We start from the raw sequence: 26,197 nt of genomic DNA, 5'->3' as shown, positions 1-26,197 counted from the left end.
AAAGTCAACTCGGGCACCGATAAGCTAGCTCAAAGATGCCATTAGCAGAGTATTTAAACCAGTTGATAACCCACTCGCATGGTTGTAAATGGTGATAATGTGGGGAAAACCCCCAAAAAATCATCATTGCATTTTACTGAGTCTGTTCTGATTTTGGAGCTTGCAATATAATTTCCTTATATAATCCAAGGTGTTGTGAGAAATCTTCCTGCATGTGTGGAACGCTATATCGGTGCAAGTTGTTATTGTTAGATACTCTTGGCACGATTCATGGGTGGTATGAGATCTGGAGCACAGTTCTGTTTGACTATTAAAGCTACCTGTCTCTTTAACACCAATGTAGCAAATGTGTAAATAGGTTATTTGTAAACCCACAAGGTCAATCTGAGCATCATTGTACTACTTGTAAATTTCTGCCTTCAGGTCAGAAGAATCCATCATAAAATCATTTTCTTTCACTTTCGAGATCTGTAAATCGTCCATGGTATTGCTCACATTTAGTTGAAGGATCAGATGTTCTAATAGGTGTTATGCCATATTGCACAAAATGTATTACCATTAAGGGTGTCAACCTTGGCTCAGTGGTGGCACTCTCTCCTCTGCGTCAGAAGGTTTTGGGTTCAAATCCTACCCCTGAGTGGTGAGCACATAAAATAGGCTGACATTTCAGTGAAATACTGAGGGAGCACTACATTGTTAGAGGTAGAGTCTTTCAACAGCAACAACTTGTATAGCTCCTTTAACGTAACAAAATGTTCCAAGGCATTTCACAGGAGCATTATGAAACAAAATATGACACCAAACCACATAGAGATACCAGATCAGATGGTCTAAACCTTGGTCAAAGATGTAGGTTTTATGGAATGTCTTAAAGGAAGAAAGCAAGGTATTGAGGTGAAGAGATGTTGGGAGGGTATTCCAGAGCTTAGGGCCGAGGCAACTGAAGGCACAGCCACCAGTGGTGGAGTGTTTAAAATCAGGGATGTTCAAGAGGTCAGCATTAGAGGAGTGCAGATATCTGGGAGGGTTATGGGGCTGGAGGAGATTACAGAGATCAGGAGCAGCAAGGCCATGGAGGAATTTGGATACAATGATGAGCATTTTAAAATCAAGGCATTGCTTGACGGGAGCCAATGTAGATCAGCAAACATGGGGTGATTGGCGAAGAGGTCTTGGTGCAGGTCACAATGACATCGATATCCCATTTGCCTTCTCAGGTGGAGGTAAAAGATCCCACGGCACGATTCAAAGAAAAGCAAGGGTATCCTGGCCAGTGTTTTTCTTAGTCATAATCTAATTTCTGTTTGTGGCAGCTTGCTTTGCAAAACATGGCTCTTGCGTTTCCCTGCATCACAACATTACAATACTTCAGAAGTACTTCATTAGCTGTAAAGCGCTTTGGGGTACACTGAGGTCATGAAAGATGCTATATAAATGTAAGCCTTTCTAACCAGTTTCATTTTTGTAGAAGACAAAAGTCTTGTAGATTTTCTTTGAGATGAAATATGAAAATAAAGCTGTGGAAATTTAAATAGTGGAGTTAAACTATTGAAAATCACTTCTGATCTGTTCTGTGTTTATAATTACACTGCATATTGCAACCTTTTGTGTATCATGGCATATACAATTATTCATTTTTTGCTATGTTAGGATGATTTGAGCACACAGTTTTTTGATTTGACTTGTTTGTTGGTTTTCCCTTTTCAAGTACTTTAAGTGCAGGTTCACAGGCAAATGGACCTTCCAGTTCAAACTTGTTGACCATTCCTAAATCTCGATCTGCATCCTTATCTTTAACATCTCATCACGTCGGATCCAGACGAACAGGTAACAAATTTTGTACAAATTTTAAGCTAAAAACAGTAGATTTTCTCAGTAAAATTGATGTTGCGAACAGGACAGGGATTGTTGACTACAAGATTGGTTTTTAATTAACAAAATGTAAATGAGAACTTGTGAAATGGTTTTCTAATGCAAGGTTCGCACCTTCAATATGTAAGCATGAAACCAAGGGGAGAGTAAATATTATCCTGTCCAAAAGAGAGCACTGCTACGTGACTGTTCGGTATTTCTACATGAATATAAAGGTTAACATTGTGAGTGAGTAGAAACCAAAACTAATTCCCAGATTTCAGATGATAAATCAATTAAGCTACGCTTTCATGGTTTGAGTGATTATCTGAATTATTTAACGAAATAATTTCCTTTTGATCTTTTCAATCAATCCATTATTCTGTACATTGAAACTGCCAGGTGTTCATTTTCTCTTTGAACAGCGATTGTAATTGAAGAAAAATGGTCAAAGTATTTCAAAGGAAAAAAATGCATTGTGGGAATATAACGAAGTCTGGAGCTTTGCGCTTTCATGAATTTCTAAGGGCTCCATACCTGAAAATTTAGCTTTGATCTGTCTAATGCTATTTCTGGTTTTCTAAGTGTTCACTTAAATCTTTTTAGCTAACGTTTGATTCCTGATTAGACTTGTACTTTCTCTGGCCCAATGTTGTTTACTCATCACTGTTATCTCCAGCTTTCTGGCTTACAAGCTTCTCTTAAATTAAATGAAGTCCTATTCAACAACACAGAATCTTAAACAATTTGTATTGTATTGTAAACCGCATGCTTTACTTGCAGGGTGACCACGTTTTCCATATTAACTTTTCAGTGTTAAGCTTAGCTTTGATCTAGGTTATCCCCTCCACCCTCACCTCCAACAATAAGTGTGAAAACCCATGGACTTCTTTGTCACTAAGATCAAGACCATCCGATTAGCTGCCTCTGCCGCATTCCTTCCTCCTTCTAGCTCACCTGGCCAAACTTCCTCTAATACTCTTGCCCCTGCCCCCGCCTCCCCCCTCAGCCCACTGCTGGAGCCCTGAACTTGCATCTTTCCCTAGTTTCTCCCCTATCTTCCCTCATGCTCTCTCTCAGCTCATCTTGTCCATGAGACCCACCTCCTTTTCGCTTTGTCCTATTCCCACTAAACTGCAGATCATCCAAATTTCCTTAATGGTCGCCAGGGAAGCCAATATTGCAAATGGTTCTCTCTCTCTTTTAAATCTGCCATCACCACCCTTCTCCTCAAAAAAACATCCCTTGACCCCACTGCTCTTGCTCAGTACTGTGCCATCTCCAATCTCCCTTTCCTTTCCAAAGTTCTTGAATGTGCTGCCTCCCAAATCCGTTCCCATCTTTGTCAGAACTCCATGTTGGAATCGCTCCAATCAGGTTTTGGCCCCTGCCACAGTACCAAAACAGCTCTTATCAAAGTTTTAAAAAAATTCTTTCATGGGATGTGAGCATCGCTGGCAGGACAGTATTTGTTGTTCATCCGTAATTGCCCTTGAACTAAGTGGCTTGCTAGACCATTTCCGAGGGCAGTTATGAGTCAACCAGGAGTCAGCCACTTTGTTGTGGGTCTGGATGGGTGGGACTGCACTTATCTGGTTTGTTCTTATCTATCTAATAGTAGCCAGAGAATCACTTGTAATGGCTTCTCTTGCTGCTCCCGCACCATTTACCTCTGGTGTCCCCAAAGGATCTATCCTTGGCCCCCTCCTATTTCTCGTTGATATACTGCGCCTTGGCAACATCCTCTGAAAGCACAGCATTAGTTTTCATATGTTTGCTGACAACACTCAGCTCTACCTTAACACCACTTCTCTTGACACCTCCACTGTTGCTAATTTACCAGACTGCTTATCTAACATCCAGTACTGGATGAGCAGTAATTTCCTCCATTAAAATATTGGGAAAACTGAAGCCATTTTTTTTCACTCCCTGCTCCAACCTCTGTTCCCTAGTTATTACCTCCATCCCTCTTCCTGGCAACAGTCTGATATTAAGCCAGTCTGTTCTTAACCTTGGTGTATTCTGCTCTTCATAAACTTGAGGTCATCGAAAGCTCTGCTGCCCATGTCTTATCTCGCAACAAGTCCCATTCCCCTGCCACCGCTGTGTTCACTGACCTACATTGGCTCCTAGTCAAGCAGGATCTTGATTTTAAAATTCTCATCATTGTTTTCAAATTCCTCCATGGCCTCGTCTATCTCTGTAATCTCCTCCAGCCACATAAACCTCCAAGGTATCTGTGCTCCTTGAATTCTGGTCTCTTGTTCATCTCTGATTTTAATCAGTCCACTATTGGTGGCTGCGCCTTCAGTTGCCTCAGCCCCAAGCTCTGGAATACCCTCCCTCCCTATACATGTACAGCTCACCATCTTACTTTCCTCCTTTAAGACACTCCTTCAAACCTACCTCTTTTGAGCAAGCTTTTGGTCATCTGACCTAATATCTCCTTTTGTGGCCTCATGTCATAGTTTGTTTTATAATGCTTCTACAAAGCGCTTTGGGACATTTCATGATATGAAAAGCGCCATACAACTATCAGTTGTTATGTTAGAAGAATGTATGTTATATTCCAGTCTTATGCAAAGCAGTGGATTTTGTTTTATGCTTTATCCCAAACGCGCTCTGACTCTGTCTGCTGCCATGCTTCTACCTCTCTTTCTCTTTCTGTCTTGCTCTCTTTCTTTTTCTGTTTCAGTCTCTCTTTTTCTCTCTCTCTGTTTCTCTCTCTCTCTCTCTCTCTGTTACTTCCTCTCTCTTTATCTCTCTCCCCTTCCTCTCTATCTCTCACCCCTTCCTCTCTATCTCTCACCCCTTCCTCTCTATCTCTCTCCCCTTCCTCTCTCTCTCTCTCCCCCCTTCCTCTCTCTCTCTCTCTCCCCCCTTCCTCTCTCTCTCTCTCCCCCCCCTTCCTCTCTCTCTCTCTCCCCCCTTCCTCTCTCTCTCTCTCCCCCCTTCCTCTCTCTCTCTCTCCCCCCTTCCTCTCTCTCTCTCTCCCCCCTTCCTCTCTCTCTCTCCCCCCTTCCTCTCTCTCTCTCCCCCCCCTCCTCTCTCTCTCTCCCCTTCCCCTCTCTCTCTCTCTCTCTCTCTCCCCTTCCTCTCTCTCTCCCCTTCCTCTCTCTCTCTCTCTCTCTCCCCTTCCCCTCTCTCTCTCTCTCTCTCTCTCCCCTTCCCCTCTCTCTCTCTCTCTCTCTCCCCTTCCCCTCTCTCTCTCTCTCCCCTTCCCCTCTCTCTCTCTCTCTCCCCTTCCCCTCTCTCTCTCTCTCTCCCCTTCCCCTCTCTCTCTCTCTCCCCTTCCCCTCTCTCTCTCTCTCTCTCTCCCCTTCCCCTCTCTCTCTCTCTCTCCCCTTCCCCTCTCTCTCTCTCTCTCCCCTTCCCCTCTCTCTCTCTCTCTCTCTCTCCCCTTCCCCTCTCTCTCTCTCTCTCTCTCTCCCCTTCCCCTCTCTCTCTCTCTCTCTCTCTCTCCCCCCTTCCCCCCTCTCTCTCTCCCCTTCCCCTCTCTCTCTCTCCCCTTCCCCTCTCTCTCTCTCTCTCTCTCTCCCCTTCCCCTCTCTCTCTTTCTCTCCCCTTCCCCTCTCTCTCTCTCCCCTTCCCCTCTCTCTCTCTCTCCCCCTCTCTCCCCTTCCCCTCTCTCTCTCTCTCCCCTTCCCCTCTCTCTCTCTCTCCCCTTCCCCTCTCTCTCTCTCTCTCCCCTTCCCCTCTCTCTCTCTCTCTCTCCCCTTCCCCCCTCTCTCTCTCTCTCCCCTTCCCCTCTCTCTCTCTCTCTCCCCTTCCCTTCTCTCTCTCGCTCTCCTTCCCCTCTCGCTCTCCTTCCCCTCTCGCTCTGCTTCCCCTCTCTCTCTGCTTCCCCTCTCTCTCTGCTTCCCCTCTCTCTCTGCTTCCCCCTCTCTCTCTGCTTCCCCTCTCTCTCTGCTTCCCCCCTCTCTCTCTGCTTCCCCCCTCTCTCTCTGCTTCCCCCCTCTCTCTCTGCTTCCCCCCTCTCTCTCTGCTTCCCCCCCCCTCTCTCTGCTTTCCCCCCCTCTCTCTGCTTCCACCCCCTCTCTCTGCTTCCCCCCTCTCTCTCTGCTTCCCCCCTCTCTCTCTGCTTCCCCCCTCTCTCTCTGCTTCCCCCCTCTCTCTCTGCTTCCCCCCTCTCTCTCTGCTTCCCCCCTCTCTCTCTCCTTCCCCCCTCTCTCTCTCCTTCCCCCCTCTCTCTCTCCTTCCCCCCTCTCTCTCTCCTTCCCCCCTCTCTCTCTCCTTCCCCCCTCTCTCTCTCCTTCCCCCCTCTCTCTCTCCTTCCCCCCTCTCTCTCTCCTTCCCCCCTCTCTCTCCTTCCCCGCTCTCTCTCTCTCCTTCCCCGCTCTCTCTCTCTCCTTCCCCGCTCTCTCTCTCTCCTTCCCCGCTCTCTCTCTCTCCTTCCCCGCGCTCTCTCTCTCCTTCCCCGCTCTCTCTCTCTCCTTCCCCGCTCTCTCTCTCTCCTTCCCCGCTCTCTCTCTCTCCTTCCCCGCTCTCTCTCTCTCCTTCCCCGCTCTCTCTCTCTCCTTCCCCGCTCTCTCTCTCTCCTTCCCCGCTCTCTCTCTCTCCTTCCCCGCTCTCTCTCTCTCCTTCCCCGCTCTCTCTCTCTCCTCCCCCGCTCTCTCTCTCTCCTCCCCCGCTCTCTCTCTCTCCTCCCCCTCTCACAGTTTCATATTGAAAAATAACTGCCATGTCCAATATGTGTTATGAACAAAAAATGACATGGGAAAAATGTAAATTAGATATGTGGAGATTTCTCTAATGCAGTTGTCCCACAAATGTTTGTTTTTATGTCTCTGGCTGGTTGTTCTTTAAAAATGGAGCTTCCCAGAATCTACCTCTGTTACATGTTCAAAAACACTGGTGTCATTTGGAAAATGAAGTAACTGTTAACTATACAGAAAGGAAAGCAGCTTCTTCACTTGAGTGCTAATAAATGTTTCATAAGAACATATGAAATATGAGCAGGACTAGTCCTCTTGAACTGAATCTGCCATTTAATAAGATCATGGCTGATTTTCAACCTCAACTCCACTTTTCCACCCGATCCTCATATTCCTGGATTCCCTTAAACTCCAAAAATTATTGATCTCAGCCTTGAATATATTCCAAGACTGAGCATCCACTGTCCTTTGGGGTGGAGAATTGCGAAGATTCACAACCTTCTGAGTCAAGGAATTTCTCCTCGTCTCAGTCTAAAATTGCATCCTCTTATCCTGAGACTACGCCCCCTAGTTCTGGACCCATCACTAAGGAAAAACAGCTTCTCAGCATCAACCCTGTCAAGCCTTCTTGGAATGTTCTATGTTTCACCTCTCATTCTTTTAAACTCCAGAGAGTTTCGGCCTATTCTATTCAATCTCTCCTTATTGGACAACCCTGTCATCCGAGGAATCAATCTAGTGACCTTTTGTTGTACCGCAGACAAGTGTATGCTTTGATATCAAAATTGCCCATGGTACTTCAGGTGTGGTCTCACCAACATCCTGTACAATTGCATTAAGATTTCCTTACTCTCTTACTCCCAATTCCCTTGCAATAAAGACTAGCATACCATTTGCTTTGCTAATTCCTTGCTGTACCTACATGTTAACTTTGTGTTTCTTGTACATGCATATACACATCCCTCTGAACACCATTTAATAGTTTCTTGTTATTTAAAAAATATTCTGCTTTTCTGCTTTTATTTCCAAAGTGAATAACCTCACACTTCCCCAAATTATACTACATCTGCTGCCTTCTTGCCACTCACTTAAGCTATCTATAATCCCTTTGGAGAATCTTTGTGTCTTCCTCACAGCTTACTTTGACAGCTTGCTTTGTATCATCCGCAAACTTGAATACATTCCACTCGATCCTTTTATCTAAGTCACTAATATAGATTGTAAATGGCTGAGGCCCCACTGATCCTTGCTCACTCCATTACTAACAACTTGCTAACCTGTAAATGATCTGTCTTTTCCTACTCTTTTCTGTCCTTTAACCAATATCCTTTCCATTCTAATATGTTACCCCAACCCCATGAGGCCTTTAAATGGTGCAACGACCTTTCATGTGGCACCTTCTTGAATGCCTTTTGAAAATCCAAATACACTATATCTGCTGGTTCCTCTACCCTGCTCGTTATATTCTCAAAAACTCCAGATTTTTCCAGCACCATTTCCCTTTCCTAAAACCATTTTGAGTCTGCCTAATCATGTTATGATTTTCTAAGTGTCGTGCTACCACTTCCTCAATCGTGGATTTCAATATTTTGCAAGGACTGGCATCAGGCTAACTGGCCTGTAGTTCCCTGTTTGTACTCTCCCTCCTTTCTTCATTAATGGTATTACATTTGTTACCTTCCACTGCGACTGTTCCAGAATCTAGGGATTTTTGGAAGATTATAGCCAATGCATTCACTATCTCTGCATTCATCTCTTTTAGAACCCCAGGATGGAGGCTGTCAAGTCCAGGGTATTTGTTGGCCCTCGCTCCCATTTAATTTTTCAAGTACTTTTTCTTTAATATTAATTGCTTTAAGTTTCTTATTCTCATTAGACACTTGGTTCCCCACTATTTCTGGTATGGTTTATGTGTCCTTTGAAGACAAACACAAAATATTTGTTTCATGTCTCTGCCATTTCCTTATTCGCCATAACATTTCTCCTGCCTCAGCCTCTAATTCTATCCTTAACCTATTTAGTCAGCTACAGCTGGATCTCTTTTCCATTAAGTGTTTATTTCTCAGTGGAATATATATTCATTGAGAATTATGCATATTTGCTTAAATGTTTGCCATTCCTCATTTGCTATCATATCTTTAAATCTAATTTTCCAATGTATCTTAGGCACCTCTCCCCGCATACCTATGCAGTTAGCATTATTTAAGTTCAGTGCTTTACATTTCGGACTCAAGTATGGCGCTCTCGAACTCAATGTGAAATTCCATCATTATGTTCATTCTTTCCCAATGGATCCCTTACGATTGGATTACTTATTAACCCAGTATCATTACACAAGACAAGATCTAAAATAGCCTCTTCCCTGATTAGTTCCATGGAATATTGTTCTGCGAAATTGTCTCAAATGCATTTCATGAACTTGTCCTCCACATTACTTTTGCCAATTTGATTTGTCCAGTCTATATGAATATTGAAGACCCCATGATTTTTGCATTGGCTTCGTTACAAGCTCGTATAATTTCTTGGTTAATACTCTTATCTAAAAGTGTAAATACTCTTGGGGGGGCCATAAACTACTCGCACCAGTGTTTTCTGATCCTTGTTTCTTATCTCTGCCCATTCTGCTCTTTAGAGCCATGATCATTCTTCACAACTGTCCAAATATCCTTCATTATCAGGGCTACAGCCCTACTCCTTTTCCATTCTGCCTGTGCTTTCAAAACGTCAAGTACCCAGGAATATTTAGTTCCCAACCTTGACCACCATGCAGCCATGTTTCCGTAATGGCTATTGATCAAACTCATTTATCTCTACTTGTGTTATTAATTCATTTGTGTTGGTAGAAATGCTTTGTGCACTCAAAGTGCCTTTAATTTAAACTTTTTACCATTACTCCATGACTTGACCTTATTCAGTGATGCACTATTTCCGTTCAACGTTTTGCCCCTTCTTTTCACATTCTTTACCCAAATCGCGACACTCCTCTGTGGTCTTGATGTTTTTCTTCAGATTTATAAATTTCCCCTCATCTGAACCTTTTCCCTGCCTCCCCCACCACCCCCCAACCGTTTTTAGTTTATAGCCCTAATTATACCATTTGCTCAGACCCTGATCTCAGCCCAGTTTAAAATGAGCCTGTCCCAGTGGAACATCTCTCTTTTTCCCCAGTACTGGTGACAGTGTGCCATGAATTGAAACTCCTGTTTCCCACACCTCTCTTTGAGCCACACATTCAACACTCTGATCTGTTTGACCCTGTGCCAACTTGCACATGCTCAGGTGATAATCCAGAGATGATTATTTTAGACATTCTGCTTTTTAATTTGGACCCTAGCTCCTCAAACTCACTCAGCAGAACCTCATTCCACATTCTGCCTGTATTGCTAATTCTTAGATGGACTGCGACAGCTGTATTCTCCCCTACCACTCCATTTATTTTTCCAGTCACGAGGATATGTCTTTAACCCGGCATCGGGTTGGCAACAGAACTTTAGGAACTCCAGGTTGTGGCTACAGAGAATAGTATCTGTTCCCCTGACTCTACTGCCCTCTACCATTACCAGACTCCTTTTCACTCCCCTCCCCCCCACCCCCCCACAATCGTTTGATTGGCCTCCTGTACCACAGTGCCATGGTCAGTTTACTCATCCATCTTGCAGCCGTTGCCCTTGTCCACATAGGCAGCAAGAACCACGTGCCTGATGGATAAGGGCAAAGGCCGAGGCTCCTCCAGCACTGCCCCGGGGACCCCTTACCTGCCTGACTCATTGCTCTCCCTGACCACTAACCAGATTTGTATCACTTCCGAATGTAAGGGGTGTGACTGCCTCCTGAATTAAAGTGTCCATGTAATATTCACTCCCCCCCCCCCCCCCCCCCCGCAGCTGTTCCACAATGCCTGCACCTCACACTCCAAAGCAACTCAACTTGTTTGATAAGTTCTGTCTTTATTCTTTTCTTCTGTTTTGGAATTATTTCAAGTTCACTGTGTTGGTAGTGATCTTTCTTGTGTTTTTCTTTCTAAGAAGGTAATTTAAAAATTATCCATCTAACTGTAAAAGACAAGGCTACAAGTCTCTGTTGCAGGTTGAGGTTATGTTTTTATATCCGCAAATCAATTTTTTTCTTTCTGTTATTGACTGTTTTGAATGATTGTCAAAATCTCACTTGGCATGTAATTTTCTTCATGGATAATGGCTACCAGTTTTGAGCAATGCTCTGGAATACTTATAAATGCTTGAATTTATTCTGGCCTGCACATGATCCAAAACAATTAGAACATGACAAAAAATTTAATGACTTACTAGTGAAACTAATTACTGTTTCATACCCAAGGCAATTATGTATGGTTATCTTTTAAAATGACAAGAAGACACCAGAAGTTCACCATCACGAATGATGCAGCCTACTGCTGTTGCTTTATAATGTTCCACCAACTGCAATCTGTTTTGGCTGTTGGAGAATCTAAAAGGTTGGCAGTATTTCTAATAGTTATTAATTAGAGCTGTGCTTTGAAGCAGCGGTGCATGGTGCCACACAGTGGTGAAAGGTGGATTTGCATCTGCATTCTCCCATGCGACTGAGATTAATTTCAGCTGTGTAGAAGTAACAATTGAAGGCCGCAAAGCACTGCAGAAGAAGGACTGGTCATCTTACTGCACACTCACCCCTTTTAATTGATAGTTTAGAAGGGCATTGGCTGGAAGTAAGTTGTCCTCTTGGCTACCATTGACAAATAGAATAGAGAAAAGAGATGAAACAGTAATTAAGACTAAAATATGCAAAGCTTCATTCCCACAAACTAAAACATTTCAAAGAAAAAAATCTATGATAAGGTTTTGATTAAACTGTTAAATCATTCTTTCATTTCAGGTACTTCTCCGAGCCTCAGCCCTGTGAATTCTCCAATTCATGGACCTGGGGCAATGATGGGTTTTAACCGCTCGCCGGTAGAATTTCCCGATACAGCTGACATACTGACCAAACCCAGGGTGACTCTGCATAAACCGATTGGATACACGCTTAGTTCTCCAGATTTTCAACAATCATTTAGAATGTCGAGCACTGTTCTCTGCAGCAGGTACATGATGCATTACTAAATATGTGCATTGAAAGCTATGTATGGGATTTGAATCCCTTTATAAAAGACTCAGGTTCTTTTAAAGTTCCACAAGGCAATTGATAAAATACTGTACTATTGTGTGATCACTCGATGTCACTAACAAAGCTGGCTGGCAATCTCTAGTTGTAGCTAAAATGAAAAGGGATGCCAAATCTTTCAAGCGTGAGCTGTAGCTTTAAAGACCTGTGTGTCTTTTTTTTTGAAAACTTCACACTCGCTAATAAAAATGTGCAGCAAGTGCACAGTGCAGCATAAAATGAGCAGTCATGACTTTACTTACAAATTGCACACCTCTAAAGTGCTCATCATATTGAGGGGGAGTTCTAAATTTTTTTAAATGTTTTATGACCTGAAGTAATTTTTTCTTTCCAGATCATCTGTAAGTGTTCCTTACTTAACTCGTCAACTTAGATAAAAATTCCATTGTGATATAAAAATTGATAGTTATTGCAAGAAACATCTTGATTTTTATAGCACAGTTTCAGAATGTGACATTTCTTGTGTGCAGGAAAACCTGAATTGCCTTACTTCCACAATCATGATTTAGACTAGAGCCATCAGTCAGAGCATTTTGTTTTTCTATATCTGACTTCCAGTCACTGACTTAATTTTCCTACAGACCTGAGATGGAAGTCTTGTTTCTCTTAAAGCTTCAATAGATGCTGCTATTTCCCAGGCTCGTTAGTTATAAATTGATGCAAAGCATCTTTGTGCAGCTGGACCTATTGGATTTGGCTTGGTTTTCCAATCGAGTTTTTTTTATTGGAAAATCATGCATCAGCAGTAAGGAGAGTTCAACCAGTTTTGTAAATTTTAGAATTTACTGCAAAATGGAGATATAAAAAAGGAAACTCAAGCCATTGTGGATTATTGGAAAATAAATCTGATAATTGTTTCTTATTTCTGCTTTTTAAAATTAATTTGTTCCAGTTGCGGGCGACATATGCTTAGACCTGTTCAAAATATGGAGTTAGGAGAAAGCAATTTGCAGTCGGTTGCAGAATCACCACGTGCCAAAAGACAAGGTATGTTTAAAGAAAGAATTATATGTTTGTGATGGTTGAGTTTTCCTCCTTCAGCAAAAAATAATTTTCACTCATCGTTCAGTATTAACGGGATCTGTTTATTCATGATTAGCTGACAGGCTGTTGGCATAGTGTGATGGATATTATTGATTTTCTCTCCTCCTGAAGGGATTTATGCCACTATTGTGAAATACTGAGTTTTGTGGCTTGGCTGAGACCTGGTTGAATTCCTCACAATTTGGATCAACCTTTCTTTTGAAGAGAGTGGGTTTATTGAAATAAAGCAAGGCTGCATACGATAAAATCACATCTGGAAAATTAGTATTTAAGATGTATCATCAGGAAAAAAAGCTATATTACGAAGTAGCATAGTAATATACAGCACAGATTTTGAATATTCTTTTCATGAATTGGATTTGAACTGCAGTAATTGTTTTATAATCTTCCTGTGAAGACTTTTGTTGTATCCATGCTTACATCAGTCTTGGGTTTAGGTTTAGGTTTAAGATCTAAAAGTGGAGTTTATGCACTCAAGTAAAAAGAAAGTTCTTAGTTAGAACTTGGTGTATCAAATAGCACTCCATAAACAAAATGATATGATGGAAGAACAAATATATGAAGATTTTATATATATTTTTTTAAAGATGAAGGTACTGGAAATACTGCTACCATCAGTGGATCAAAGGAAGAACAACACACATTGGAGGCTGAAAAAAAGGAGCAGTTAGAAAACGAAGGATCCAGGAAATTTACCAATATTGAGGATCAGCAGACGCAAGCACAGAATAATCAGTCTGGGGTGAGACCAGTTTCTGCCACTGATTATATATAAAAGCAAAATACTGCGGATGCTGCCACTGATCTTTTTATTTTTGTTGATTGATTTAGCAGTAGTATATTGATTTGATCAGTCATGCCTTTATGTATGAACACTTTACATAGCATTCATGGGACATGTATATGAATTCTTATGTAAACTATTCAGAAATCATTGGCAGCCAATCTTGAGTGAAATGTTTTTGAATGTTTGAAAGTTCTTTGAAGTTAAAAATTATACTTAATGTTGGTGTTTTTATTCCATCTATTGAAATATTGTACTTCAGGATATCAAGTATTTTCTTCACCTGGACTTCAGTAACTCGTGGAATCAAGTTAGTTGAATAGATACTTTTCTATCCATAACTCTTTGTACAAACCCTGGGGGGGATTCAGGGGGATATTGTTAATAACATAGAGCCGAACAGATAGGAATAACTTGCATTTATATTGCGCCTTTCACGACCTCAGGACATCCCAAAGGCTTTACAGCCACTGAACTACTTTTGAAGTGTAGTCACTGTAGTAGTATTGGAGTTTTATTTGGCTGAAAATCGCAAATGTTGATGCACTGCACTGAAGGAGTTGAATTAAAACCTCAGTCTGAATTGGCATTCACTCCTAGAAAATCCCCAAGAGATCAGTTTACAATCAGCCAGGTAGTTGGAGGGGCTTGAAGGGAATATTGTTTCACCTTGAGTAAATTAACCGGCTGGATTTTGTGGAGGAGCTGGGGCTCCTGGCACTGGGCCGAAACAGTTTGGGGAACTGCGACTTGGTCTACTCGTGCCCCCTCACCCCTGGCACGATCCTCAATTGTTCTGGAGGCGAAGTTTCTGGTGCTGGGATCTCTGTTCCTTTAAAGATGGGGATCACGCCTACAAGAGCTGCCAGCCAATCACAGGGCCAGCAGCTTAGCAGTATTGGCAGTGCCACCAGAAGCGGTGGCCACTGCCGGTACTGCAGAAGCCCCGGACCCAGGCCCTGCGCTGGAACCCCAGACCTAACGTAAGTGAAGCGGGATTGCCAGGGCCAGTCTGGATGGCCCCGGAGAGGGGGATTGGGGGAATGGCTGTAAAGCCCAGGGGGAGGGGAGTTCTGGGAAGTGCATTGTTTGCAGGCCAGGGCCCTCTGTGAGCCACAGATTGCCCACGGAGAGGACCCCCCCCCCCCCCCCACCCCAACCAATGTTCGTAGGGAGGGTATCATCCCCACGTGGTGGGACTCCCCCTGCAGGTGGTTCAATCCCAACAGTGCCGCAAGAGGCCCTTAAATGGCCATTAAAAGGCTACTTAAGGGCCTCAATTGGCCTTTGGGCTCGTCTGCCTGTCCCACCTCCGACAAGACCGCTTGGCGATGGAGCGGTGATGGGCTCTTCACCCACCCCCACCACCTGTCACGATTCTGTGGGCCCGCCTGCAACCTCACCTCAAAGGGGCCCATAAAATCCAGCCCAACATTCCTCTTACATGTACGGATGTTTGGTTAAGAAACATAATTACTGGTAATGTGAAAATATAATCATTTTTGCTAAGCCTCAGTCCTTTCAGTTTGAATTATTGTCTTTCTGTTCTTTCCTCCAGCAACAGTTAATAGAATAAAACCATAAAATGCTGGTAACACTAAGCATGTCAGGCAGCATCTGTGGAGAAAGAAACATAGTTAATGCTTCAGATGGATGACTTTTCATTAGAACTGGCAGAAGTTAGGGATTTAACAGTTTATAAACAAGTACAGAGCAAGGGGTAAAAGCAGGGCGTGGGTGTGGTGGGGTGGTGACAGGGGCATGGTGAGAGTGGGGAAGTAAGAACAAAAAGTGTAAGATTTGTGCTAGGTTGAGGGGCAGGAGTGATAAAATGACAATCGGGATGATGGTGCACATCAAGGCTGGGGTGGTAATGGGACAAGAAAGAAACAAAAAATTAGGTGAAGAGGTGTAAATGGTCAGTGGTTATGATCTGAAGATATTAACTTGAGAGTTGTGTATTACCTAATTGAAAGTTGAGTTGCGATTTTCAAGCTTCCGTTGAGCTACAGTGTAGGAGGTCAAGATCAGAGAAGGTGAATATGGGAGTTGGATGAAGAATTAGGATGGCTAGTGATTGAAAACTCAGGGTCATGCTTGCAAACTGAACAAGAGGTGTTCAACAAAGCAATCACCCAATCTGCTTTTGGTCTCCCCAGTGTAGAGGAGACTGCATTGTGAGTAGCAGTTACAGTATACTAAGTTGGAAGAAGCACAAACAAATTATTTCCTCACCTGGAAGGAGTGTTTGGGGCCCCAGATGAGGAGTCAGCAACCTGCAACTCTGGAGCCGCAAGTGGCTCTTTAACATCTCATTTACTGCTGTCTGTCAACTGTTTCCAGTTGGATTGTATTATCATGAAAAAAGCATTAAACAGTCAAGCCAAGTAAGAGCAGTGGATTTATTGTGGGGATGAAAGGCGAATCATTATGCTGCACTTAGTTTCAAATGATTACTTTAATGAAAAACATCATTGTGCTCAAAATAAACATGTTTGAATGGAATAGCTACAGCATAGTTATCAATAATACTTTGGTTCGAGGAACAGGTTGTGTGATTACAACCATTATTGTTTCTCATATATCTGAGACGATAATGTATCTGAATGTGCTATAAGTAGCTGTTTTTTATCACAAGAATCAATAATATGTTAAGTTAAAGTTTGTTTTAAGATGACTTTACTGATAAAATTGTAGTAAAAACTTCCATTTATCACACAATCTGTTATAAACACAAAGACGAAAAGCGTTCTTTCACCTTTATATATAAATTTCTTACTTTTTTTATTCAAGTGGAAAGGTGCTGATTTCTCATTAGATTAATATGGTCTACCGTTTTAACATTTTCTTTTTGGACATCCTCATGCTTAATTCGTGCAAATTAACACACAAAACCTGAACATACATATTCTAGTGTTGAGCAGAAAATTTTGTTTAAAAATGCAAAAAAAAAAGTCAAAAAAACGAGATAATTCAGCATTCAATTTAATTTGATTTTTTTCTATTGATGCATAAATTCAATACATGTATGTTATATATGCAAATTATGCAGTCTACCAGAGACACTTGGAATTTGCCATGTATTTGATTCAGAAATGCTGAATTTTTGTCTTGTGGCTCCCAATAGTTTTTGTTTCAGGCAATTGTTTTAAAAAAAAAAAGTTTCTTCAGGTGAAAAAAATTTTGCCGACCACTGCCTGAGATGATGATAAGGGAGGAGGTGAAAGGGTAGGTATTGACTCTCCTATGTCCTCTGCTCCCCACCTGAAGTTAAAGACCAGTTCTTCGAGGAACATAATATCATTAGTAGCATTCCTAATACCGAACATTTGTTCCTGCTGGGGGACTGTAACGCCAGGGTTGGGGCCGACCATGACTCATGTCCCTCCTGCCTTGGGCGCTATGGCATTGGAAGGATGAATGAGAATGGACAGAGACTGCTGGAGTGCGTACCTATCACAACCTTTGCATCACCAACTCGTTCTTTAATATTAAACCCTGTCACCAGGTTTCTTGGAGGCACCCAAGATCATGTCCTTGGCACCAGCTGGACCTCGTCGTCACAAGGCGAGCCTCTATAAATCACGCAGCTTCCACAGTGCAGACTGCGACACCAACCACTCCCTAGTGTGTAGCAAAGTTAGGCTCAAACCAAAGAAGCTACGTCACTCCAAGCAGAAGGGCTGTCCGCGCATCAACACTAACAGAATTTCTTATCCACAGCTGTTACATAAGTTTCTAAATTCACTTGAAAAAACCCTTCAAAACACTCCAACGGGGGATGCAGCGACCAAGTGGGCCCACGTCAGAGATGCCATCTATGACTCAGCAATGACCACCTTTGGCAAACATGAGAAGCAGAATGCAGACTGGTTTCAATCTCACTTTGAAGAGCTGGAACCTGTCATAGCCGCTAAACAAACTGCACTGTTGAACTACAAGAAAGCCGCCAGCGAGTTAACATCCGTAGCACTTAAAAGTAGCCAGAAGCGCTGCACAAAAACCAGCCAGGCGCTGTGGAAATTACTACTGGCAACACCTATGCAGTCGTATTCAGTTGGCTTCCGACACCGGAAACATCAGAGGAATGTATGATGGCATTAAGAGAGCTTTTGGGCCAACCATTGAGAAGATTGCCCCCCTCAAGTCTTTATCAGGGGACACAATCACTGACCAACGCAAGCAAATGGACCGCTGGGTGGAGCACTACCTAGAACTGTACTCCAGGGAAAATGTTGTCACTGGTACCGCCCTCAGTGCAGCCCAGTCTCTGCCAGTCATGGATGAGCTGGATGAACAGCCAACAAAATCGGAACTCAGTGATGCCATTGATTCTCTAGCCAGCGGAAAAGCCCCTGGAAAGGGGCTATTACCCCTGAAATAATCAAGAGTGCCAAGCCTGCTATACTCTCAGCACTCGATGAACTGCTTTGCCTGTGTTGGGATGAGGGAGCAATACCACAGGACATGCGCGATGCCGATATCATCACGCTCTACAAGAACAAGGGAGACCGCGGTGACTGCAACAACTACAGTGGAATCTCCCTGCTCAGCATAGTGGGGAAAGTCTTCGCTCGAGTCGTTTTAAACAGACTCCAGAAGCTGGCTGAGTGTGTCTACCCTGAGGCACAGTGCAGCTTTCGAGTGGAAACATCCACCTTTGACACGCTGTTCTCCCTTCGCCTGCCACAGGAGAAATGCCGCGAACAACAGATGCCCCTCTAAGTTGCTTTCATAGATCTCCCCAAAGCCTTTGACCTCGTAAGCAGATGTGGTCTCTTCAGACTACTAGCAAAGATCAGATGTCCACCAAAGCTACTAAGTATCATCACCTCATTCCATGACAATATGAAAGGCACAATACAGCATAAAGCTGCCTCATCAGATCCCTTTCCCAACCTGAGTGGCGTGAAACGGGGCTGTGTTCTCGCACCTACACTGTTTGGGATCTTCTTCTCACTGCTGCTCTCACATGCATTCACGTCTTCAGAAGAAGGAATTTTCCTCCACACAAGATCAGATGGCAGGTTGTTTAACCTTGCCCGTCTTAGAGCGAAGACCAAATTATGGAAGGTCCTCATCAGGGCACTCCTCTTTGCTGACGATGCTGTATTAACATCTCACACAGAAAAGTGTCTGCAGAGACTCATCGACAGGATTGCGGCTGCCTGCAACGAACTTGGCCGAACCATCAGCCTCAAGAAAACGAACATCATGGGACAGGACGTCAGAAATGCTCCATCCATCAATATCGGTGACCACGCTGTGGAAGTGGTTCAAGAATTCACCTACCTAGGCTCAACTGTCACCAGCAACCTGTCTTTTGATGCAGAAATCAAGATGGGTGAGTCGTTTTAAACAGACTCCAGAAGCGTGTCTATCCCCAGGCACCCTAAATCAACAAGCGAATGGGAAAGGCTTCTGCTGCTATGTCCAGACTGGCCAAGAGAGTGTGGGAAAATTGCGTACTGACATGGAACACAAAAGTCAGAGTGTTTCAAGCCTGTGTCCTAAGTATCTTGCTCTACGGCAGCGAGGCCTGGACAACGTATGTCAGCCAAGAGCGACATCTCAATTCATTCCAGCTTAGCTGCCTCCGGAGAATCTTTTGTATAGGTGGCAGGACAGTATCTCCAACGTAGAAGTCCTCGAGGCGGCCAACGTCCCCAACATATACACCCTACTGAGTCAGCGGCGCTTGAGATTGCTTGGCCATGTGAGCCGCATGGAAGATGGCAGGGTCCCCAAGGACGCATTGTACGACGAGCTCGTCACTGGTATCAGACCCACCGGCTGTCCATGTCTCTGCTTCAAAGACATCTGCAAACGCGACATGAAGTCCTGTGACATTGACCACAAGTCGTGGGAGTCAGTTGCCAGTGATCGCCAGAGCTCGCGGACAGCCATAAAGGTGGGGCTAAAGAGTGGCGAGTCGTAGAGACTTAGCAGTTGGCAGGAAAAAGGACAGAAGCACAAGGGGAGAGCCAACTGTGTAACAGTCTCGACAAATTTTATCTGCAGCGCCTGTGGTAGAGTCTGTCACTCTAGAATTGGCCTTTATAGCCACTCCAGGCGCTGCTTCACAAACCACTGACTACCTCCAGGCGCTTACCCATTGTCTCTCGAGGCAGGGAGGCCAAAGAAGAAGAAAATGTTTGCCATGGAAGAGGAGCAGGTGTTGGGCTTGTGGTAATTGGAACAATGTCTGATAATATAGTTGATATTCGCTGAAAGAGAAGATTTTTCATGATACTGTGATGTTGCGGTACTGTGGCATGCATAACCATTTGATATTTTGCCTCTTTAAATCAATAGCAGCTGCCAGAGATTTTGCTTGAGCCGATAGAAACACAAGACGCAGAGCTTTGCATGGAAAAGCTAAATAGTTGGAATTTTCCCATTTTTGAACTTGTAGAGATGACAGGTGGACAATCTGGAAGAATTCTTAGTCAGGTTAGTTTTCTTGCTTTTGTTTTGTTATGACTAAGCACAAGTTAATTTTGACACCAAAACTTTATGCATAATGACATGAATTCAAAATATCGAATATAAAACAATCCAAAATGCCCATGTACGGTTTAAAAATTTGATTGTTCACCAGTCAAAAATCCATCTTAATAAAGTTGGACATAGGTTGTACAATTGAGATTCTGTACCGTTAGATATTTTGTGACCTTTGTTCTGCATTGCTAATTTCTAGTTTCATGATCGTCAAGAACCAGCAAAACAGAAGTTGGTGCAATTTGCAAATAAGGGATATGTTTCAGGATCTTTATTTCTGTTAAAAAAAAATTTAACCAGTAACCAAGCACTAACAACAAGCACCTAACTAAAATAATTTTCTGTGGGTCAATGAATTCTAAACTTCAAACTTCTGTTTTAAACTTTTCTTTTTACAGTATATTGGAACATCAACAATTAACTTTCAAAAACTAATCTAAAGCAAAAGGTAGTATCAGTAAGCCAGCAAAAAATGCTCTTTTATATAATCATGTACATGTGTGAACCAGTATTTTGCACATTAGATCTTTAAACAATATCCAACTCAAGTGATATTAAAAGGTGTTGTCTGCTCTTGACTGGCTTACCAAATGAAGCACTGGTCCAGTTGTAGCGCCTCCACCCTAGAGGGATTAAAAGAACGTTGAATGACCCTACTCCTCCTCTGGCCTTTCAGAGGGGAGGTGCTCAGCATTCACACAGCAACATCGTTGTGATTTGGAGCCTGGACATGTACCTCATGCTGACTGAATATTGACATTGACAGCAATCATAAAGGGGTTTTTGAGTAAAACATCATAGCTGGAGGTGAAATCATAATGATTAAAGATAATAGGAAAGATGTCCTAGTAGGAAATATATTCAGATTAAATAACTGTCATTTTAATGGTGTTATTAAAATTTTAATAAAAATATATTTGATTTGGTTATAAAACAGATTAAATACAACAAATTTCCCAGTGTCAGTGCAAGAACATAGAGGCTGCTTGTCTTCCTGAGAGGTGGAGGAGTTGCATGCTATTGTGTACTCCCTGTCTCTTGCTGGCTGGTTGAAGGACAGCATTGTGGAAGAAACCTGAGAGTTAATATCTCATCTGCAGGTGGTTTGAACAAGTGAGGGAAAATGAAGGGGGTTTGACACCAAAAGGAAAAAGTAGCAAGATTATAATTTTGTTCTTGGTTTAAAAAAAGCCATACGTAAGAATTTTGCATGGTTCCTTAGATATTTGTCTAATTTTCCTAATAATTTCAAGAAATCTTCAGATGCTGGTATAGAATTTTTTTTTTTGAAAATCAAGCTATGTCTGCTGAATTTTCTCTAAGTTCTGGCACTGCTCATAACAAACTGCCTATTAACTTTTGAAGTGCATGTAGGTGCTACAGATATGTGGTGTATATATATAAATATGTCCATGCATAAACCAATGATGGAGAATCTGTTGTATAACGATGCCAAACAGGTTGACAAATGTACGCTGATAACTCTGAGTCTGTACATTCTCTGTTCTTGATCATTCACTTTCCCTGTTTAAGCTTTGGTAACCAACAAAACCATTTTGGTATTTCAGGTTATTTATTCCTTGTTTCTTGATACTGGATTATTCAACGTCTTCAAAATCCCCATTCGGGAGTTTATGAATTACTTTTGTGCACTGGAGAATGGTTACCGTGACATTCCTTGTAAGTATTAATAGCTCCCCTGTCTATCTAACATCTACATATCTATATATAAAATATATTCTCAGCTGTGGCATTGCAAATGCTAAGTCAAAGAGAATGGTATAGAACAGTACAGCACAGTACAGGCCCTTCGGCCCACGATGTTGTGCCGACCCTTGAACCTACTCTAAGATCAAACTGCCTACACACCCTTCATTCTACTATCATCCATGTACCTATCCAAGAGTCGCTTAATAGAACATAGTCTCTTCTATGAGGTTGAGGTTAAGAAGAATATAACATATGTTATGTTTGCTTTTGGTGCTTTTTTTTCTCTTCTTTTGCATCTCTCCTTTCCATCTCTCCTGCTTCCCTCTCCCCAATTTTTGTTTATCTCTCTGTTTTGTCTCTCTCATGTTTTACTTCTCTGTTTTTTTCCTTGGTTTCCTTTGTGATAGGAGGTGGTCGGTGTCCTGGTGTAGCAGTGACGGCCACAGTGACAGGATGCATTTGTTTGGCGGTTGTTGCGGGAAAATGTTGCTCTCAGCTGCTTGTTTTCCATACCCTTTTCCTAACATTGATCCTTTTCTTTCGTGAGGCTCCCATCACATCCTCTACCCTTTCTCTTTTCCACTACCTTATCTCCTTCATTCACCTCATCAACCCTCCATGCACTCCCTCCCACTCATTTCCCCAATGATAGAGGTCCTGTCAGCTTCAACGTGTTTCCTTCCTTTCAACCTTTCTTTTTACCGCGGCCCCTCCCTCCCCCCCAAATTTATTTCCCTCAGAAGAGACTTTGTCTTGTTTCAACATGCAACTTGATGTTTTTCTTCTGGAAAATAATAAATATAATTAGAACAAGAAAAGACATTGTTACTGTCAAAGTGAGGCATTATTAGAACATCTATATGTTATAGCAAAACATAAGTTTCATTATAAGAGGAAATTTTGGTTTCAAAATTCAACACCTTAAAACTTCAAGATGAGGAAAGACTTCCTCAGTTTAATGAAATTCCTAAGCATAAATAACAAAAACTACAACAAGAGCAATCATTATGCTTTTTTCACTCTGATACGGCTTCTTTTAAAAAAAAAACACTCACTGTAAGTAAACTTTACCTGAAACAAAACTTTTGAAATCTGTACTTGAGCTTTTCCTCAAATTTTGAAAAAGTGAACATGAACTGTTCAAACCTTCAGGGAATATATTTGATCAGCAGGTGACTTGATGGTACTGATGCATCTTGGGAAGTTAGGTACAATGTACGTATTCAGACCGTAGAATATTCATTCTGTTAACAGAAACGCACCTTTTGGCAAAACTATCAAGTCCAAGCTAAGCTTTTGGCAGAGGCTGAGGCTAAGAACATTAATTAAGGAATTGAAAGACATAAAAGACAGTTCAGTGGATAAATGTAATTTCACTTGCGCTATTGTGAAAGATATAACTTATCGTTAGTTAGCACCTTATTTTAGACACAGAAACTAGTACTTTAAATATGGACAGAGAAAGTTATTATGGAAAAAGTTGACACAGAAGTATGACAAAACCATAATTGGAACTATAAATTTTTAGACCCACGGTGCATACAGATTTCAGATTTTAAATCTATCTATAGTCTTGTGTTCAGTGCATACCAGTTACCATTGCGATTCTCACTTTGTTCGTATGCAAAATAGTATTTAAATAAAAAATGAAATAATCTTATCTGATCTCAGGCAAGAGCCCGAGATTTTGAAGCAGTTGTCAGTTGACGCAAACAATTACCCTCTAACTGATGTCAGAATTATATTTCTGTGAGAGATGAGATGCTCTAATAGCATATCTGCCGTTTTGCAGTGATAGAAGCAAACCTCCATTCAAGTTGCACGGTTGTAGTGTGCCTGCATGTTTGACTTGTCATTGTAGTTCATGTATAATTATCAGTAATTGCAGGATGTTTCTTATTTGTCACAAGTAAATACGTATATTTCAGAATTGTAGCATAATGGTTCTGTTACTTAATTTGAATAATACAGAAGCAGTTTTTACTGACTTGTGCTAAATATTATTTAAAATGTGCATATTGAATTAGAATTATGTGGCCTTCAGTTACCTTGAATCTCTTAAGGGCTTTAGACAATAAAATTGCCACTGTAAACACATGGGTTACTTCTGTAGCATCAAAGTGTTATTTTAAATCTACTTAAGTAATTGTGAATTATACATGTGTGTAATTTGTTTCAAGTAATTATGTCTCCTAATGAAGACCAGTAAATCACTGACTAAGAACTGTAGTTACAAAAGGAATACCCTCAGGCAGGATGCTGGTATTCCAGTGTCCTATATTGTGGAGTTTTATTTTTATTTTTTTATTTAGAGATACAGCACTGAAACAGGCCCTTCGGCCCACCGAGTCTGTGCCGACCATCAACCACCCATTTACACTAATCCTACACTAATGCCATATTCCTACCACATCTGCACCTGTCCCTATATTTCCCTACCACCTACCTATACTAGGGGCAATTTATAATGGCCAATTAACGTACCAACCTGCAAGTCTTTTGGCTGTGGGAGGAAACCGGAGCACCCGGAGAAAACCCACGCAGACACAGGCAGTACCCAGAATTGAACCCAGGTCGCTGGAGCTGTGAGGCTGCGGTTAGGAAAGGGGTTGCATTTGCTGTTGCTGACACTGATGAAGATTTGCTCTGTGTACAATGTACAACAAAATTTTAAATTGTTCTATAGAGTGTACAGATAAATCTTCTAAATACTTTCCCCACTGGCATGGTGAAAAATGAGGGCAAGCTACCTTCCAGAGACCAGATTAATATTAATATACTGAGACCTGAGAGCAAGTCAGCTATCTTCTCACTTGGGGAGTAGCTTCAGTGGACTTAGAAAGGATAAGTGAATAAAAACAATTGCCAAAAAAAGCAATTCCAGATGAAATCCTTCTGATAAATCATCCCCCGCCCCCCCCACTGCCCCCCGGTCAGCAATGTATGATAAAATAATATACCAACAACATATGTTCTCTTTGATAAGCTTGTGCTACAATTGTATATCATGAGAACAGTGACTTTTGTACTAACGATTAGTTGAACCCGATGACTAATGGGTCTTTATTTTTAGAAGTACCAAAACACAAGTAAAATGTTTTGAAAGGAGGCAGAATTCATGGAATACTGCGCAGTCATAATACTGTCTTAAATGATCACCAAGAACGTGCAATGAACAGTTTAGCCTAGATTTTACGCTCAGCAGCAAAACTTGCTGCTGACCTTGAACAAAGCTGTGCTGAGAGACTGAGCGATCTCTGTTCTGCGAACTTTAAACTTCTCGACATGCAATTGATTGTAGCGAAGTTTAATGGGGATTCTCCGTTTTGAGTTACAGTGATGTCAACAAGCTGTTCAAATAGCCAGAATTCTCATAGACATCTAACCAGGAAATGAAAAGCGCTAATAAATCACCTTTTAAAAATTTCAGAGGGCAAAATAAAGATTGGGACATACACATGGGGTTAACATAGAAGCTGAAATATCATGAGCAAACTTTAAAACATTTAATCATTTCAAAAATCTAGTTTTAAAAAATCCAGTAATTAAATCATTTTGGAGCTATTTAACAACGTTCCACAAATGTAAAACTTACTTTTTCCAGGGCTAGATCGGTTGTTCTGTAGTAGTTATCACTCAAATCACTTCAAAAAAAAAAAAATCCAGTTCCATCTCATTGAAGCATTATTGGGTTTCTAATGCCGGTATGAGAATGAAAATGGGGAAATTCTCACCAAGCTCAATTGATTTTGCTGATTTCTGGGCGTGGGGTCCTTGGTACAGCCTGTGGTAGAGCAGTGAATGACAGACCGTAACTTTAGGATTTCTGCATTAATCTGTGCTTGCACTAAATCCTGAAGTTGCAGTCAGCTTCAGAGGGATAATAACGGTGAACAATGGTTCTGATCGAAGCTGGAGGAATGCACTGTTTTTCTCTAGTTCCACAAGTCCTCTGGTCACAACATATATTTAAATGTTTTACCCAGTTACCTATATGGCCAATTATATATTCTATCGATATTAGTTTCAGAATAAAAATCCACCAACCAGGTCTCTTTAATAAACAACAAAATTATTGATTTATTATACAAAACATATTCAAGAAAAATGCAAAGCTTATTAAATCAGTTTGAAACATGAAAGTATAGTTATCTACCCTTCTACAATAACCTAACAAGCGCGCGCACAAGAAGAAAGAAAAAATACACAAAGAAAAAATAAAGAAAATTGAAAAATGAAGCTCTGCAGGGATAAACTTTAAAAAAGAAACTTTGGTGAAGTTATTGTCAATTCTTGAAGAAAATAAGATATGTAATGTTCTAGATAGCCTTTGGTCTGTCGTCCGGGTTCACTTAGATGGCTGTCACTGGGATTTTTCTCGAGCAGTTCTGTTCAGGAGACATCAAGGAGTAGTCTTGCAGGCTTTTCGGGAGAATTACTGCATCCATGGCTTCAGCTATCAAGCTGGATTCTAAGAAGTTTTTTCGAAACA

The 26,197-nt window shown here is 41.8% G+C and overlaps 1 protein-coding gene across 9 annotated transcripts in view; it reads left to right on the top strand.

Annotated features, from left to right (window-relative positions):
• The window catches only part of pde3b (phosphodiesterase 3B), a 272,093-nt gene that overhangs the window by 219,598 nt on the left and 26,298 nt on the right, over positions 1–26,197 (top strand). For 8 of the 9 annotated variants that reach the window (XM_068046307.1, XM_068046306.1, XM_068046302.1 and 5 more), the window contains 6 exons: positions 1,709–1,827; positions 11,379–11,586; positions 12,559–12,653; positions 13,298–13,452; positions 19,810–19,947; positions 21,564–21,675. In XM_068046307.1, coding sequence (XP_067902408.1) covers positions 1,709–1,827; positions 11,379–11,586; positions 12,559–12,653; positions 13,298–13,452; positions 19,810–19,947; positions 21,564–21,675 — 827 coding nt within the window. The remainder of the gene's footprint in view (positions 1–1,708; positions 1,828–11,378; positions 11,587–12,558; positions 12,654–13,297; positions 13,453–19,809; positions 19,948–21,563; positions 21,676–26,197) is intronic. The other variant, XM_068046305.1, reaches the window with a different exon arrangement.

This window comes from Heterodontus francisci, chromosome 14 (assembly GCF_036365525.1).
Source record: "Heterodontus francisci isolate sHetFra1 chromosome 14, sHetFra1.hap1, whole genome shotgun sequence".
NCBI classification, from domain to species: domain Eukaryota; kingdom Metazoa; phylum Chordata; class Chondrichthyes; order Heterodontiformes; family Heterodontidae; genus Heterodontus; species Heterodontus francisci.
This window is presented reverse-complemented; position numbering and strand designations above follow the sequence as displayed.